General features: G+C 39.4%; 1 protein-coding gene across 3 annotated transcripts; it reads right to left on the minus strand.

The window, feature by feature from the left end:
* On the minus strand, window positions 1–19,458 carry tmed4 (transmembrane p24 trafficking protein 4). Of its 3 annotated transcripts, none has more exons than XM_063015157.1 (6): window positions 19,311–19,458; window positions 14,407–14,507; window positions 10,303–10,428; window positions 7,849–7,995; window positions 6,737–6,876; window positions 1–360 (listed from the first exon to the last, which is right to left on the minus strand). In XM_063015157.1, exons 1-6 carry the CDS (start codon window positions 19,447–19,449, stop codon window positions 309–311), a joined length of 705 nt encoding a protein of 234 aa, XP_062871227.1. In that variant the 5' UTR covers window positions 19,450–19,458; the 3' UTR covers window positions 1–308. The 3 variants fall into 3 exon arrangements, with proteins under 3 accessions (XP_062871227.1, XP_062871226.1, XP_062871228.1); XM_063015156.1 differs by lacking the exon at window positions 1–360 and adding an exon at window positions 2,687–3,953; XM_063015158.1 differs by lacking the exon at window positions 1–360 and adding an exon at window positions 3,928–3,953 and having other exon boundaries at window positions 6,714–6,876.
* Window positions 19,459–19,661: the final 203 nt, after the last annotated feature.

The raw sequence follows: 19,661 nt of genomic DNA on the forward strand, positions 1-19,661 counted from the left end.
ATGTCATTCTTTTAATACTGTACATTAAGTCATGTTAAGCTTTTTTAACGATAAGCGATTTAGACTCTCGGAAAAGCTAATTCATAATTTCTCAGCACCCCGAGCTATAACACAAGTTTACAAGTGAAACAGGATGCTACTCAACAAAAATCCAGCTACTCAGATACATGTGGATGTTTTTTAGAGCAAATTTGACAGTTATTCCACACAAATGCATATCTGATGAACTCTTTTCTTTAGCTGCTGCAGTTGTTTTGCTGAACTGGTACCTTTATTTAACACTGACACGTTCATGTCAGCTTTGTAGTTCATGCAGTCTGCTTCCCAAGAATCCAAGAATCAACAGAGCCTACACCATACCTACAGAAAAAACAAGGTCTTCACAACAAGAATTTACAGAACAAAATAAAAACTTCAATTTAACTGTTAATGTACAGTACACTGATCAGCCACAACATTAAAACCACCTCCTTGTTTCTACACTCAGTCCATTTTATCAGCTCCACTTACCATATAGAAGCACTTCATAGTTCTACAATAACTGACTGTAGTCCATCTGTTTCTCTGCATGCTTTGTTAGCCCCCTTTCATGCTGTTCTTCAATGGTCAGGACTCTCCCAGGACCACCACCACAGAGCAGGTATTATTTGGGTGGTGGGTCATTCTCAGCACTACAGTGACACTGACATGGTGCTGGTATGAGTGGATAAGACACATCAATGCTGATGGAGTTTTTCAACACCTAACTGTCACTGCTGTATTGAAAATAGTCCACCAACCAAAAAAATATCCAGCTAACAGCGCCCTGTGGGCAGCGTCCTGTGACCACTGATGAAGGTCTAGAAGATGACCAACTCAGCAACAATAGATGAGCGATCGTCTCTGACTTTACATCTACAAGGTGGACACAGTATTTAAAAACTCCAGCAGCGCTGCTGTGTCTGATCCACTTATACCAGCACAACACACACTAACACACCACCACCATGTCATTGTCACTGCAGTGCTGAGAATCATCCACCACCTTAATAATGCCTGCTCTGTGGTGGTCCTGTGGGGGTCCTGACCATTGAAGAACAGGGTGAAAGCAGGCTAAAAAAGTATTTAGATAAACAAATGGACTACAGTAAGTAATTGTAGAACTACAAAGTGCTTCTATATGGTAAGTGGAGCTGATAAAATGGGCAGTGAGTGAAAAAAAATACCCGAAATGATGTGATTTTAAATGTTGTGTAATTTGTTCTGTAAATTCTTCTGTTGTGAAGACTTTGGTTTTCAGCAGGTGTAAGGTAGGCTTTATTGTTAAGGTGGTTTACAGGCTTAAAGAACAATCTTCATATTTTTTTAAATTCTGACCCCTTGCTTTTTTATTAACAGCATTTACTTGTACTTCTGCTTTCAATATGTAAGTACATTTAATATCAGTTCATTACTTCTGATACTTAAGTACATTATACATACACCACTGTATCAAAGTAGATTTCTGGTAAGATACTTGTACTTTTATACTTTATACACCACTGTATCAAAGTACATTTCTGGTAAGATACTTGTACTTTTATACTTTATACACCACTGTATCAAAGTACATTTATGGTAAGATACTCATACTTTTATACTTTATACACCACTGTATCAAAGTAAATTTCTGGTAAGATACTTGTACTTTTATACTTTATACACCACTGTATCAAGTAAATTTCTGGTAAGATACTTGTACTTTTATACTTTATACACCACTGCGAAAACCTTGGGTTTTCATGAACTCTGAGTTAACATACCTGGTTTGATCGTTTAACCCGCTTTCTGGAATACCTACCCTAAAATAATTACTTCTTGATGACATTTATTTAATTGGAATGAATTAAATGCTTCATTAATTAACTGTCTGTTTTACTACCGTTTTATCCTGGTCAGGGTTGCGTGGGTCTGATTCATTGTGCGAAAGGCAGGAAAAAACCCTGACAGGTCACCAGTCCATCAAGGCAGATTTGTGGGAGGAAACCGGAGCATCCAGAGAAAACCCACACAGATACAGGGAGAACATGCAAACTTCACACACAACAGTGTTTTCAGTGAGAGAAAGCTAATTCACCAATTGTTAATAGTAAAAGTAAATAGTGAATAACACCCATACTAAAGTGTGCTGAAACAGGCTGTATGGGTTGTTTGTTCAAATGCATGCCATTGTTTGTTTATTAGGATTTTAACGTCATGTTTTACACTTTGGTTACATTCATGACAGGAACGGTAGCTACCCATCACACAAGGTTTATCAGTTCACACAAGGTTATATCGAACACATTCATGGACATGGATTTAGTATCTCCAATTCACCTCACTTGTATGTCTTTGGACTGTGGGAGGAAACCGGAGCACCCGGAGTAAACCCATACGGACACGGGGAGAACATGCAAACGCCACACAGAAAGGACTCAGACCGCCCCACCTGGGGATCAAACCCAGGACCTTCTTGCTGTGAGGCAACAGTGCTACCCAGTTAGCCACCGTACCACCCTGCATGCCATTGTGTTTTCTATACACTATCATTCACAAATATTCTTTCCCCAACACCTTAGTAAAAAATGTATTGGCTACAACAACATCAACAATAACATCAATAATAATAAAAAAAAAAAAAATAATAAACCAAGAACAAACAATATCAATCTGGTTTTCATGCACATCACTGGCTTTCCTTGTTTTATTGAACTTATTAATTAAACCAACAATGGTACAAGAAAATTAAGGTGCACCTATGTGAAATTTGAAAAGATCAGATCATATTAATTACAGAAATTAAACAACAGAAACAACAATAAAGATACTGTGGATTTGATTTTGAATGAATATAATTACCATTTTCACCTATCAAACTACACATAATTTTCCAAAAATGTCATCAGCCACTTTATCTTGGTCAGGGTCATAAATGTCTTTCAAAAATTAAAATCTCTTATTCACAACAGTATTCAGACCCACTACTGGTTCACTTGTGGTTCAGTGCATCTTGTTTACTTTAAGTATCACTAAGATGTGTCTATATTTCAAAGATTACCTGTTGCAATTTCAACTGATTGGACACAGTCTGAAAAGACAAACACCTGAGTCTTTAAGGGCCGAACCATGAAGCCCAAAGAACTGTCTGCAATTAAATTGTGGCAATTTATAGACCAGGGCTTTGTGTGTTTTTAGGACCACAATTGCCTCAATAATTTTGAAATGGAAACGCTTGGTACAACCTCAATAATAAGTTCAACTTATATAGCGCCTTTCACCAAGCTCAAGGTCGCTGTACAATAATAGAACAAAAAAAAAAAAAGTATATTATATTCATTCATTACACACAGACTGATATATTTCAAATGTTTATTTCTTTTAATGTTGATGATTATAACTGACAACTAATGAAAACCCCAAATTCAGTATCTCAGAAAATTAGAATATTGTGACAAGGTACAATATTGAAGACACCTGGTGCCACACGCTAATCAGCTTATTAACTCAAAACACCTGCAAAGGCCTTTAAATGGTCTCTCAGTCTAGTTCTGTAGGCTACACAATCATGGGGAAGACTGCTGACTTGACAGTTGTCCAAAAGACGACCATTGACACCTTGTACAAGGAGGGCAAGACACAAAAGGTCATTGCTAAAGAGGCTGGCTGTTCACAGAGCTCTGTGTCCAAGCACATTAATAGAGAGGCGAAGGGAAGGAAAAGATGTGGTAGAAAAAAGTGTACAAGCAATGGGGATAACCGCACTCTGGAGAGGATTGTGAAACAAAACCCATTCAAAAATGTGGGGGATATTCACAAAGAGTGGACTGCAGCTGGAGTCAGTGCTTCAAGAACCACCACGCACAGACGTATGCAAGACATGGGTTTCAGCTGTCGCATTCCTTGTGTCAACCCACTCTTGAACAAGAGACAGCGTCAGAAGCATCTCGCCTGGGCTAAAGACAAAAAGGATGGCTGTGATTTAAATGTGGAGAAATCACTAAAAAATACTTGTTTGTGGTATATCCTGCTATGACCCGGACAGGCTATGCCCCACCTTTCTTGTAAACTCTAGGAACACTAAAAAAGCAGTAAATAAATGGGACTCCCATCATGAAACACTGTAATTTCCACCAAAACGAGTTCATTGTTTTTAATTAACTGTCCAACTGTAAAGGCATTAATGTTAGTAGTGTTTTTGTTGAGTACAAGCTTAACTAAACAAGAAATATTAGCTTTTTTCAATTTCCTATAACCATGCCACCGACTGCTATACAAGACTGGAATATTGCACAAAAAAGTGTACTCTGAGACAGGGTTTGGGGGCCAGTGGGTGCCCAACATTTACCTGTGGGCTGGCAGCAATTGACTGAAAGTGCAACCTGGTCCTGGCACTTACTAAGTTCTCCATTTTCTCATAAAATCCCAACTGAGGAGACATTGGAGGGAAATGAGAAGTGATGACAGCAGGTCTGGTGTTGCTAGAGGCTTATATCCTAGGACAACATGACCTTTTAGGGTGACTGAACATGCAGCTGTACGACCGTCTCCTCACTGTTATGTGTCACATCAATTGCGTCTTTTTGATGGCCATGTTTTGGCTGTGATTTTTTTGTACCCTTGCCCTGACTGATACCTTATATAGGTCTAATTTTTTACATCACAAAACCTGGCATTTTAACAGAGGTCAGGACAAAAACTGTTGCATTTCATTCATAAATATCCAGCACATTTATTGCTAGAAGTAAGCGTAAGAGGTTCAGTAATGATATTTGTATGTTTTCCTGTGATTTTCATCATAGGAGCTTTTAACATGTTTTTTGAGCAATTTTGATGAATAATGGCCCTGATCAAGATTCCTTATCATGGCCCTAAATATTCTGCTTGGTCTACACAACACCCTTGAACAAATCTATAAATACATTTTTAAATAAATACATAAATAAAATAAATCTATAATACAAATATTATATTAAATTAAGTAACTGTACTTTAAGGCCAACATGTTTACAAGCTTTTAGAATTTAGAATTATAACTAATATGCTGTGATAGCAGATAACAAAATTATTCAATTTGACAAATAGTAACATTAGATTTAACTGACAGTGATTATCCTTGTAATCACAAAAAAGTATGTAGAATTTTAACTTTTACAATCTTTTGAATATAACTTTTATTGATAACTGTTCAATCTTTAAGCCAAATATTTAACTAATAAAATACAATATACACTATATTGCCAAAAGTATTCACTCACCCATCAAAATCATTGAATTCAGGTGTTCCAATCACTTCCATGGCCACAGGTGTATAAAACCAAACACCTAGGCATGCAGACTGCCTCTACAAACATTTGTGAAAGAATGGGTCGCTCTCAGATGCTCAGTGAATTCCAGCGTGGTACCCTGATAGGATGCCACCTGTGCAACAAGTCCAGTCGTGAAATTTCCTCGCTACTAAATATTCCACAGGCCACTGTCAGTGGTATTATAACAAAATGAAACCAATTGGGAACAACAGCAACTCAGTCACAAAGTGGTAGCCACATAAAATGACAAAGCAGGGTCAGCGGATGCTGAGGTGCATAGTGCGCAGAGGTCGCCAACTTTCTGCAGAGTCAATCACTACAGACCTCCAAACTTCAAACTTCGAGCAGCTGCATTCAAGCCTTACATCACCAAGCGCAATGCAAAGCGTCGGATGCAGTGGTGTAAAGCACTGTAGAGCAGTGGAGACATGTTCTTTGGAGTGACGAATCACGCTTCTCCGTCTGGCAATCGATGGACGAGTCTGGGTTTTGGCCGTTGCCAGAAGAACGGTACTTGTCTGACTGCATTGTGCCAAGTGTAAAGTTTGGTGGAGGGGGGATTATGGTGTAGGGTTGTTTTTCAGGAGTTGGGCTCGTCCCTCTATTTCCAGTGAAAGGAACTCTTAATGCTTCAGCATACCAACAGATTTTGGACAATTTCATGCTCCCAACTTTGTGGGAACAGTTTGGGGATGGCCCCTTCCTGTTCCAACATGACTGTGCACCAGTGCACAAAGCAAGGTCCATAAAGACATGGTCCTGACCTCAACCCGATAGAACACCTTTGGGATGAATTAGAGCGGAGACTGTGAGCCAACTTCTCATCCAACATTAGTGTCTAACCTTACAAATGCGCTTCTGAAAGAATGGTAAAAAATTCCCATAAACACACTCCTAAACCTTGTGGAAAGCCTTCCCAGAGAAGTTGAAGCTGTTATAGCTGCAAAGGGTGGGCCGACATCATATTAAACCCTGGGATGTCACTCAAGTTCATATGCGTGTGAAGGCAGACGAGCGAATACTTTTGGCAATATAGTGTATTTAGTGTAACCTAGCTACCAAAAGACCTCTATTTTCATCAATATAACACAGCTTAACTATTCAAATAAGTTCTTTTAAATCAAGTAAAGTATTATTAATATGCATGAGTGTGACTCGTTTGCTCCTGCTGTCATTTCGTGAAGTAATCCAGGACGTCTAAAGCAGGTACAAACTGAAATATAAAATCTGCTAAGATTTAAGTCATTTTGGGTAACAGAAACCTGCCTAAAAATCAGTCAAAGGGGGTGTTTTAGTTTAAAAGTGTCTAACAGAATCAAACCAGTCAAATGATGTACAGTTCTTTGTGGCATTTTTGTCAAACAATCTCTATATTTACAATTTCCTTTTTCTGTCTCAATTTTTTACCCTTTAGGGAGCTTTATACTAACTTCTTGGCTTCAAAAAAGCTCTTCAGGTGACGCATCTGCCAGATAGCAGTGATGATAAGGATGACAGTTTGGGCGATAGACCACCAGAGAACTCGCTGGTTTGTACTCTCGCTTGTCATGCGGAATCGCTCTTCCCGATACTAGACACAACACAAAATAAAATTAACATACACAGTTCAAGTCAATTAACTAAACAGCTAAAATGAATATACACTGATCAGCCACAACATTAAAACCACCTCCTTGTTTCTACACTCCCTGTCCATTTTATTATATTAACTTACCATATAGAAGCACTTTGTAGTCCATCTGTTTCTCTACATACTTTTTTAGCCTGCTTTTACCCTGTTCTTCAATGGTCAGGACCACCACAGAGCAGGCATTATTTAGGTGGTGGATTATTCTCAGCACTGCAGTGACACTGACATGGTGGTGGTGTGTTAGTGTGTGTTGTGCTGGTATGAGTGGATCAGACACAGCAGGGCTGATGGAGTTTTTAAATGCCGTGTCCACTCACTGTCCACTCTATTAAACACTCCTACCTAGTTGGTCCACCTTGTAGATGTAAAGTCAGAGACAATCGCTCATCTATTGCTGCTGTTTGAGTTGGTCATCTTCTAGACCTTCATCAGTGGTAATAGGACGCAGCCCACAGGGCGCTGTTGGATGGATATTTTTGGTTGGTGGACTATTCTCAGTCCAGCAGTGACAGTGAAGTGTTTAAAAACTCCAGCAGCGCTGCTGTGTCTGATCCACTCATACCAGCACAACACACACTAACACACCACCACCATGTCAGTGTCACTGCAGTGCTGAGAATGACCCAACACCCAAATAATACCTGCTCTGTGGTGGTCCTGACCATTGAAGAACAGGGTGAAAGCAGGCTAAAAAGCATGCAGAGAAACAAATGGACTACAGTCAGTAATTGTAGAACTACAAAGTACTTCTATATGGTAAGTGGAGCTGATAAAATGGACAGTGAGTGTAGAAACAAGGAGGTGGTTTTAATGTTATGGCTGATCAGTGTATAGTCATGATGCTTCAGCATTAAATGACGTGTACTCTTAAAAGTTATTAAAACGTACTCTGGATTAATAATTGATACTCACCCTTTGGTAATTCTGTTCTTTTTGTATCTGCTCCACCTGGTCAAGGAGCTGGCGCACTCTTAGCTGCAGTTCTGTAAGCTTGTCCTTGGCAGCTATCTCCGGGTAGTTGTTAGTGTGCTCTCCCACTTGAATGTCTAGATGCACTCTCTATTAGAACCCATGAAACAGTGCTTTACCATATTGTCTTTTGTCTCACTATACTTATTTTATCTGCTCATGTTTTTAAAACCTATAAACATATTTAACCCTTGTGTGGTGTTCATAGTTTTGTTACTCAGCCAGTGTTTGCGGGTCTGGTGGACCCACTGCATTATTGTGTTTTTAAATCAATACAGCCATAACTTATTTAACATACAAAATATCTGATGTTTATTTTAAGATGTTTACAAGCAATAAAGACAGCATATTTGGTTAACATTTACTATTTACCTATGTTATAAACGTGTTTACTTTGAACAAATTGAAATGAAACAACCTTAAGAAATGTAAAACATCTGTCAGTGTAAGAAACACCAACCTGAACAGATCCAGTATCTGTATCAGTCTACACATCAGTCCCACTGAACACAGTCAATTCATGCTAGCCTATACAACACATGAGGGTCAGCTTTACTGTGTGTGTGTTGCATATGCTGTGTATGTCTGTCTGTTTCTCTCTCTATCTGCCTCTCTGTCTGTATCAGTATGTCTCTCTGTATGTCTGTCTCTCTCTCTCTCTGACTGCCTGCCATCCTGTCTGTCTCTGCCTGTCTGTCTGTTTTCATCTATCTGTCTTTGCCTGTTTGTTTCTCTCTCGGTCTCTCTGCCTGTCTCTCTGTTTCTCTCTGTCTGTCCGTCTGTTTCACTCCATCTCTCTGTCTTTCTGTCTCTGTCTGTTTCTCTTTGTCTGTCTGTCTTTCTGTCTGTCTGCCTCTCTCTCCGTCTGGCACTCTGTCTTTCTCTCTCACACACAGAGACACACACACTCACAGCAGGACATGTTGTAGTAGGACAGAGTAAAGGGACACACTTTTATACCTGCGGGTCCAGTGGACCAGAACACCACATGTGTAATATAAATGTGTAGGGGGGTGTACAGTGTAAACTCATTCATTATGAGTGTTATTTTATATGTTCTTTACACAAAATAAGCCAATGGCAAAGAGTCTGAGGTTAAAATAATAATAAATAGCATCATACATTTTTCTTTTGGTAAACATTAAAAACGAGTCCCACAGACCCGAACACCACACAAGGGTTAAATATGCACTTGGCTGTGGTGAGGCTTGGATCAGCGACTTTCTGTCAAAAGTCCAATACCTTAATTACTGAGCTAACTTGCTTATTGTTGTTTTCTTTTAACAGGTCTTTAGCAGATTTGTATTAGACCAAGTAATGGAAATGAATAACACTTCTGTAAGTTGGTCTGAATTTGTACCTGCTTAGTAAATGTAAGTTGAAAATCTGACAAACCTTGGGGTTGTCGAGGTGTTTTTTGGTAAATGTGAAACAAGCCTTTAAGTTTGTCTTCTTTTGCAGTGTTTTTTGGCTTGCAATTTGCAATCTCATTAGTCATTGAGTTATAATTGTCATGGAATCTAAAGCCTTATGTTAACCATGTCCAGAAGTGGCATCAAGTTCTCTGGGCTCGGAGGCATCTGATTTGGAACGTCACACAGTGGAAACGTGTATTGTGGTCAGAAGAATTAGAAGCCAGGGTCTGTCATGATATGAGGTTGTGCCAGTGCCTTTGGCACAGGTAATTTACACTTCAGTGACAGCAGCATTAATGTAGAAAAGTACATTGAAATTTTAGAGCAATATATGCTGCCTTCAAGAAAACATCTTTTTTTTTTTAATGCATTTTCTCCTCATTTTCCTCCTAATTTAGCGCACTCAATTTATTTTCTGCTGCTGAGGGATACCCGACTGCATCCGAGGAGAGCACGTCGCTGTACACGCCTCTTCTGACACGTGCACAGCCCTCCTGTTCTCACCCATGCACTCTGCACAGGCTTCTCTTTCGCCAATCAGGGTCCGTACACAGCGTATGAAGCCTCACCCATCCACACATAGTCCAGCCCCCATTCTGCAGATACAGTGGCCAATTAGTATCTGTTGCAGGCACTGCCAATTATGCCTGCTAGATGGCGCCCAGTCAACCGGAGGCAACGCAGAGTTTCGAATCGAGGAGTTCAGAAACTCGGCATTGGTGTGCTAGTAGAATATCCCACTGCGCCACCTGGGTGCAAAAACATCTTTTTTAATGCAGGAATGGATGTATATTAACAACTGAAACTAAGCGGACCAGACAAAACGAGAAATATCAAAGTAAATTTGATACATAAAATATAAAAAAATTGTCAATGTAAATTTGAGACACTGCTTTTTTAATTTGCATTTACCATACTGACCTAGCTTTTTCTGATTTGGGGTTTGGACACTGCAATTATGTACAGACTGTGCAAACCATACCAGTTTTCCTCCAGCAAAAAGCGTCATCTTAGTGGAGTTGGAATGCAAACAGATTTGATGTTCTCCTGGCGTGTGGGAGGTGAATGTGAAGCGGCCATCAGAGCCATACTGACGAGAGAGAATAACCTTGGGCAAAAGACAGAAAATACAATTAAACATGATAAAAGTAGATATACAGTCCTCTTCACAAATATTGGCACCCTTGGTGCCAAAAACAACCAATCAAATAGGATATAAAAACCTTTTGTTTAACTATTGATTTCAATATTTCATTTTGAACATTAAAAACACTATACATGATTAGAAGTACAGTGATTGAAAGAAAAAAACTAAAACTTATCATCTTAAATCAGTGTGCGTCACAATTGTTGGCACTCCTTCACTTAATACTATGTGAAGCCTTCCGCACTCCTTCACTTAATACTATGTGAAGCCTTCCTTTACTAAGATGTGTACGTGCAAAAAGATAAAACCAGATCTTCTGCTACTTGACAAGGTCCCCACAACATAACAGATCCACTACCATGCATTACTGTGGGGTTCAGGTACTTTTCTGCATGGCATGAGAGCTTTATTTTACGTTCTTTTTAAAAGCTTTATTTTGGTCTCCTCTGTCCATAGAACCCAGCGCGACTGAAAGCTCCAGTTTGGCAAACTAAGTGCTCGAGTTTATTAGTCCTTCACATAGACTTTTTCTGTTCACTCTCTTAAGCAACTTGTGGTTATGTAGGGGTTATGTAGGTGGTGTCTGAAAGTAGGTAGGGACCTCAATACCTAACTAATGTTTGCAATTCTACAGCTGTGATCCTTCGAGATTCTGTGGCCACTCAAGCCATCCTCCTTGCTGTAAATGTAGCCAATGTAGTCAACAGTGAGAGTGGAAATGGACATTTGTTATTGTCTTGTGGCCTTTGTATGTGCAGCTCAAGTTTTTTGTGTCAATAATGTATTTTTATTTTGGATAAAGCAATGGGGACCAACACAATATTAGAAAGGTGGTCATAATGTTATGCCTTATTGGTGTATGTTTATTTAAAACATTTTTCTACTACTATATACTGTATGCCAACCCATAAATCAGTGACAATAGAGGTGTTTTTTGAAAAAAATTAATAAACCCACATCTTTAATTTTTAAATTAATTTGATCATATTATAAACTTGTCTTAATACAAAATCATTTTCAGCTAGCTGTCAAATGTTCAAATCAAATGTTATTACACATCATTGTTTTAAGTTAAATATTTCTGGTGAGTGAATGCATGCATGTAAAAAAAAAATAATTATTTGTATACAGTATGTTTTGTCTGGTCAACTTAATTTTATTTGTTAAAATACATTAATTCTTGCATTTCAGGCCTGTAACACATTACGTTTGAGATGGGGGCAACTGAGGGCAAGTAATGAGGTAAAATTATCCAATTAGGGTCTGGAGACTATCCTAGCTTTTCAATGGGTGCAAGGCACACAGTAACACCCTAGATGGGGCACCTATCCATTGCAGGGCACGCACACACACACACACACACACTCTCTCACCCACACACACCCACACCCACACACCCACACACACCCACACCCACACACCCACACACACTCTCTCTCACCCACACACACACTCACCCACACACACACTCACCTATAGGGCAATTCAGTGTCTCCAATTAACCTGACTGCATGTTTTTGGACTGTGGGAGGAAACCAGAGCTCCAGGAGGAAACCCACACAGACACGGGGAGAACCTGCAAACTCTGCACAGAAAGGACACGGACCACCCTGCCTAGGGATCGAACCCAGGACCTTCTTGCTGTGAGGCGACAGTGCTACCCACCGAGCCACAGTGCTGCCCTGTAATTGTAATCATGAATGATAAAGCAGTATGCATGAAATGCTGGGTCTTTGAGGAGCGTGTGGATCTCAAGTTTGGAGACAAATGTGTGAGAAAATTATTGAAATATTTAAAAACAATGTTCCTTTAAAAAGACTGGAAGGATTTTTCTGTTTACAGTGCATAATATCATTAAATGATTCATGAAATCTGGAGGAATTTCAGTGCGTAAAGGGCAAGAGCGCAAGCCTAAGCTGAACACCTGTGATCTCCGATCCCTCAAACAAACTGCATCAAGAACCGTCATTCATCAATAGCTGATATAACCACATGTACAAGGGATTGCTTCAGCAAACCTTTGTCAAGAACAATAACATGGAGTTACATTAACAAATGCCAATTAAAACTTTAATGTGCAAAAATAGAAGCCTTATATTAACCACATGCAGGAACAGCGTCAAGTTCTCTGGGCTATAAAGCATCTGGGATGGACCAATACACAGTGAAAATGTAGAGTGTGATCAGATAAATCAGTATTTTAGGATTTTTTTTGGAAGAAATTGATTTTACAGCAACATATGCTGCTATTAAGATGACATCTTTATAGGGTACATTCATGCATTTTTCAACAAGCATAACCACATGCTGCACACATTACAAAGGCATTGCTGTGAAAGGTACTGGACTGGCCTGCTTGCAGTAGGGCTGGGCGATTTAGCAAAAAAAAAATCTCGATTATTTTAAAATTATTACCGATTCTCGATTACGATTTCGATTTTTTTTTTGCTTGTTCTTGTATAATGCAATTGAAAAAAGACTCACATTTCTTTTTTTTTTACATTTTAATTTAAAAGACTGCAGAAGTGCAAAAATAGTAACAGCACCACCTTTAATTATCCTTTTAAGGAACTCAAACTTTGTAACAATAACAATATGACAATAATTAATAATAATTAAAACAAAATAGAAATCTTAATTAGCTATATCCTTTATAAGAATAACTCACAAACAAATCACTTTAAATAATGTGCAGCATAACCTCCTTACATTAAGAAAAGTGCACAACCAAGTTCTTTACAGGTTTCTTAAAAGGAACACGAGCCTGTTTACTGTTTCCACCATATAAATGAGTCTGTATCAGTATCTACACTGGGGGACATTGAGTAAGCACTCAGCTCAACTTTGATTTTGTCCTCTTGTGACTGGGGGGTGGATGGAGGTCTTAAAATCTGCTTCTAACAATATAGACTACAATTCCCATGCTCCCACGGACTGTCACGTGACTATCACATGTCCCCGGTCAGCCAATCCTGATATTGCTCATCGGCTCCAGAGTTTTGATTAATTTCAGCTGTGTTCGATTCAGTGAATCTTAATTAAACTCTTCTGTTCGTGTGTCTCGTTTTGCCGTTTGTGTTTGCGCTCCTTATTACTGAATCTAACCGTTACCGTGTATGACACTTCTTGTCTTCCGTTTACTGTTAAATTTTCGCTGATTTTATACACTGTTTTTGCCTTTTTGATATTAAACTTTCCTTGATTTATATTCCACGAGCGTCTGGTCAGTTTCTGCCTCGTGACATGTTAGTATTTTAATTAAAGTATAAAGTATGTAAACAATCGCGATTGTCACATTTCTAACATCGGGTGAAAACGTTCATTCGAATTAACCGAATTAATCGTGAAAATCGCCCAGCCCTAGCTTGCAGTCCTGACCTGTACCCAATAGCCAAAACATATTTTAAGTGTTGCGAGAAGAAATGGCTACATGACAAAGTGGTAAATGCTTTACCGTCCCAACTGTTTTTGGAATGTGTTGCAGGCCTGAAATGAAAACATGGATGTATGCATTTACATTTTACATTTTCAGCATTTAGCAGACGCCTTTATCCAAAGCGACTTACAGAACAATTACAGTATACAGTCTGAGCAATTGAGGGTTAAGGGCCTTGTTCAAGGACCCAACAGCAGCAACCTGGCAATGGTGGGGCTTGAACCAGCAACCTTCTGATCACTGGGCCAGTATCTTAACCACTAGGCTACAGCTGCAAACAAATAAAATATATCTGACAAAACATAAAATATATTGGGTTCATACTGTCTGCAATGAAATACAAGTCAAAGTAAATGTAAGACACAGCAGTTTTTATTGTATTTATTTATTTATTTATTTTTGTATTTTCTACACTGTCTTAAATTTTCTGATTTTAGGTTGAATAATTCCTAACTCCAACATTATGAGTAACCATAGCTATTTTACAGAAATGGAGACATTACCTTTGTGTCTGGATCTTTGATTTCAACATGCATACCCAAACCAGGGGTAGCTGGAAGAAAAGAGCTTGTCTGTTTATCCCACAGCTGTGTTTTGTACTTCCCTACAAAACAGTAAACATAGTTAAAAAAAGACAGCTTGACTTTTCATAATTCATTAAAAAATGCAATAAATAAACCTATAGCTAGACACATGAGTTGATTTCTTTTTGTTTAAGTTGACTTATATTGAGGTTCAGTACAGCGAAGTGTGAACGCTTCCCTACAAACTCTGATGTGCACCAAATAAGTAAACCGAATGTGAATACAATATGAATCAAATGCATCTAAACAAAAACACACAACATGATGTCACAAAATGCCAAAATAAACACGCTGTGAGAGAACGGAGTGCATTAAAAACAATTATTATTATAAAGGTAAATGGTGCTGTTTTGACTTCATTTATTGATTTGATCACCTTTTGCAGTGTTTCCTGTTGGTAAATATACCAGCAGGTATACACAGCCCAGATAAATGCATCAAGTCCAGGGTGGTGCATTGTTCATCATTTACCCATCTGAGCAAAAGTATTTGCACCCCCACCCAATACATTTTTGCACACACACAATATCACTCAGGACCAGGCACGTGCACAGACATTTTTGGGGGCAGGTGCTTAAGCTAAAAAAGGGGCACCCATCACCAAAATTATTATTAATAAAATGTAAAAAAAAAAACACAGTAGGATATTTAACTTATATATTTTTTTTTGTTAACACAATCAATACACATCTAATCAAATAACTCAAATTATCAAATTGCATAAATAAATGAAAAACAGGCAAAAACAAGGCCATATTGTGCACGCTTTTTAATAACCAAACAACTGATACTGATACATCTCCCTCATTTGCTTTACTGCTAGATGGCCTAATCCAGGATAAAAGAGAGCTGCTACCCTGAGCTGCTTGCTGTAGTTCATTTTCTTTCTGCTTTTGTAACCTTTCTTTTCTTGGCATTATGCTGCAAAATTTGTAAATGAGATAAATCAGTGTTGTGCATAATAATCAAGAGTGACTTACTGAATCTCCATGAAGGGGAGAACACAGTATACATCATTTTACTGTTTTCTGACAGAGTTGAAGCATTACACTAATAATATACCATTACTAGTATCAATTTACCTCACCAGACTGTCATGTAGCTCAACTTAAGACCTACCTTTGATTTCAAACCAGAAACCCACTTTGGGTAGTTAATGTTAACAATGGGCCTATTATTATGCCAATAAAATCTTCTCACAAGACCTCAAATAAATGCCCGTCAGATATCAAAACACTTTTGGGGGGAATTGATGACAGAGAGGGTAATTTTAATTTTTAAATATTGATGAATGTAGAAAAAAATTGGGCTCCAGCAGAAAGGGCACTTTTCTCATCCAGGGCAAAAGGGCAGGTGCTTCAGCACCACTAGGGGTCTATCTGTGCACGTGCCTGCTCAGGACACATCATCCCTCGTTCCTTCCATTTACTCCCATTCATTTTTGCCCCTACTAGAAACACTATCTTTCTTTTACCCGACAGCCACCAAAATTCACATACTCCTTGCAGTGCAGGTCACCAAGCTCTAATCTACAAACATACTGACCCACCCTCCTTTTACCCATTCAATTCTATTCAGTCACTCTAGCAGCCCCTACACCTACTACTTGTTTATACACACACACACACACACACACACACACACACACACACACACACACACACACACACACACACACACAATCACCCGTATTTGCACATCCACAAACACCTTAACAACCACCTGGCAACTACTTAGTTATTTCGGTACACCTTGGCAATCACCTTGGCAACTACATAACCACACCTTAGCAATCAACTTGTTACCACAGCAACCGCCTATAAACACCTTAGCAACCGTCCCCAATATCCTACCACCCACCTAGCAACACCTAAGCAACAACCTGATAAACCTTGGCAACCTCGGCCTGATAAACCTTGGCACCTCAATAATCACCTAGCAACTGTGGAAACCGAGTAGCAAAACCTTAGCAACCAACCAGCAACACTTATCATGTTCGCAATTAAACCACTATCACAGCAACCGCCTAGCAACACTTTAGCAACCACTTGACATCGTCTTAGTAACTGCCTGGCATTTTTTTTTTTTTTTTTACAACAACCTGTTACCGTATTAACCATCTAGCTATACCGTAGCAACCACAAAAAACTGTAACAACCAACAAGTAAACCTTGGTAAACACAATCATCTGTCTCAGCAAAAGTATTTGCACCCCCATCAAATACATGCAAACACAATATCACACATCTCATCAAAAGTATTTAACCCCCCCCCCCCCCAAACACAATAAAACAAAGTGTTAAACTTAACAGCGAAGTGGCATTTATTTATTTATTTAATTAAAGCTGTAATGAATGTAAACTATTTTTTTGATTCTACAGTATAAGCAGGTTTTAAAGCTATTACCCCCCCCCGACCTATTTTTATTAGCACACCATGTAAAACATAGAGAAACAATGTTATAATGTACAATTGAGTTACTGATGGGTGTGCATTTTTAGACCATTTTGTAGTTCACCATTAAAGTATTTCTAATTTTGTAGCTTTCATATGTGCAGTTTTATCTTTTTTTCTATTTTATAAACAGGTTTTAAAGCAATTAACTTCCCCCAAGACATATTTCTATTATAAGCACACCATGTAAGAGATATATCAGCAGATTATCTGAGCACAGTATCCGACCCTAAATTAAGAAACACCTTGACGAGGTACAGACTGAGCGCACACAACCTGGCCGTGGAGACGGGGCCACACACCCGGTCCTGGCTGCCCCGGGAGGAGAGGCTGTGCCAGCACTGCACTCTCAGTACAGTAGAGACAGAGCTGCACTTCCTCACCCAGTGTACCAAGTAGCACCACATCCGCTCCCAATTCTTCCCCAAATTTAACACCATCATCCCCAACTTCAACTCCCCCCCCAGACCCTGACAAACTGCCCCACCTACTGGGGGAGCACAGAGAGAGCTGCACACTAGCAGCACTCCATACACACACCTGCCACCAGGTGAGGGACAGTGGGTGGCCATGTCTCTCTCTCTCTCTCTCTCACACACACACACACACACACACACACACACACACACACACACACACACACACACACACACACCCGCACGCACGCACGCAAACAATAAATTTTTATTACTACTTCATTACTGTTAATATTACCATTTTTATTGTTATTATTTGCACTGTTTTTATTATTATTTTATTCTATTTCATTTTATTTGTCTTTGCACCTGTAACTGTTTTGTATATATTTGTTCTTTCTTATTGTTATTTTTATTTTCTCTGTAACTGAGCTTTGGCAATACGAATACTTATTTGTCATGCCAATAAAGCTTCTTTTGAGTTGAGTTTGAGAAACACTATATTGCCAAAAGTATTCACTGACCCATCCAAATCATTGAATTCAGTCAATCACTTCCATGGCCACAGGTGTATAAATCCAAGCACCTAGGCATGCAGACTGCTTCTACAAACATTTGTGAAAAAATGGGTCGCTCTCAGATGCTCAGTGAATTCCAGCATGGTACAGTGATAGGATGCCACCTGTGCAACAAGTCCAGTCGTGAAATTTCCTCGCTACTAAATATTCCACAGCCAACTGTCAGTGGAATTATAACAAAGTGGAAGCGACTGGAAACGACAGCAACTCAGACACAAAGTGTTAGCCACGTAAGATGACAGAGCGGGGTCAGCGGATGCTGAGGCGCATAATGTGCAGAGGTCGCCAACTTTCTGCAGAGTCAATCGCTACAGACCTCCAAACTTCATGTGGCCTTCAGATTAGCTCAAGAACAGTGTGTAGAGAGCTTCATGGAATGGGTTTCCATGGCTGAGCAGCTGCATCCAAGCCTTACATCACTAAGCGCAATGCAAAGCGTCGGATGCAGTGGTGTAAAGCACGCCGCCACTGGACTCTAGAGCAGTAGAGACGTGTTCTCTGGAGTGACGTATCACGCTTCTCCGTCTGGCAATCCGATGGACGAGTCTGGGTTTGGCGGTTGCCAGGAGAACGGTACTTGTCTGACTGCATTGTGCCAAGTGTACAGTTTGGTGGAGGGGAGATTATGGTGTGGGGTTGTTTTTCAGGAGTTGGGCTCGGCCCCTTAGTTACAGTGAAAGGAACTCTTATTGCTTCAGCATACCAAGAGATTTTGGACAATTTCATGCTCTCAGCTTTGTGGGGACAGTTTGGGGATGGCCACTTGCTGTTCTAACATGACTGTGCACCAGTGCACAAAGCAAGGTCCTTAAAGACATGGATGAGCGAGTTTGGTGTGGAAGAACTTGACTGCCCTGCACAGAGTCCTGACCTCAACCCGATAGAACACCTTTGGGATGAATTAGAGCGGAGACTGCGAGCCACAAATGCGCTTCTGGAAGAATGGTCAAAAATTCCCATAAACACACTCCTAAACCTTGTGGAAAGCCTTCCAAGAAGAGTTGAAGCTGTTACAGCTGCAAAGGGTGGTTCGACATCATATTAAACCCTATGGATTAAGAATGGGATGTCACAAGTTCATATGCGTGTGAAGGCAGACGAGCGAATACTTTTGGCAATATAGTGTATTTTAAATTACAAGCGACACAACGTTTACTCTCCATGCCTAACGTATTCAGCGGACGCTTATGTATACAGAATACGATTATTAATAACCGAGAATCAAGCATCACATCACGAACTATTTTAGATCACTTACATGACTTACATGTGAATGACTAAACCGTTTCTTTGTGCTTTGCAATGGGGAAATTGCAAAGATTTGAACAATTAAGCTGCTGTACATTTAAGGCCGAGCTGCATGTTCAATACATACCTATCACCATTGTCTCATCGGGTATTTCTTCGATAAAACATTTTTTTTCAGTCTCTGCAATATGAAAATAAAGCGCTTTGCTTGGGAAGAACCAAACAGACAGGTGTAAAAGCACAACCCAAAACTCGACGAGCGTCATTTCAAAAAAACCAAAACTTATTTACTGCAGCGTCTCCGAACTGGTCTATATTTCAAGTAAAGTCGCTTGAATGGGAGGGTCGGAAATTAATTATTTAATTCTTATTTACAAAGCTATTACCAACCTAACACGTATAAATAATCATTCATTGATATATAACACTGTTTGTGTTATACCAGTGGTTTAGCATATTGATATCTCGTAATGCGTAT

Source organism: Trichomycterus rosablanca, chromosome 19 (genome assembly GCF_030014385.1).
Source record: "Trichomycterus rosablanca isolate fTriRos1 chromosome 19, fTriRos1.hap1, whole genome shotgun sequence".
Lineage (NCBI taxonomy): Eukaryota > Metazoa > Chordata > Actinopteri > Siluriformes > Trichomycteridae > Trichomycterus > Trichomycterus rosablanca.

Bases quoted from the DNA above. Each gene is read 5' to 3' on its own strand.
- tmed4 (XM_063015156.1), bottom strand. From the start codon at position 19,449: ATGACGCTCGTCGAGTTTTGGGTTGTGCTTTTACACCTGTCTGTTTGG. The intron at 7,996-10,302 runs GTATGGTTTGCA...GGGTTCTAATAG, and splicing joins TTTTTGCTGGAGGAAAACTG to AGAGTGCATCTAGACATTCA. The intron at 3,954-6,736 runs GTTAGTATAAAG...TTTTGTCTTTAG, and splicing joins AGCTTTTTTGAAGCCAAGAA to CCCAGGCGAGATGCTTCTGA.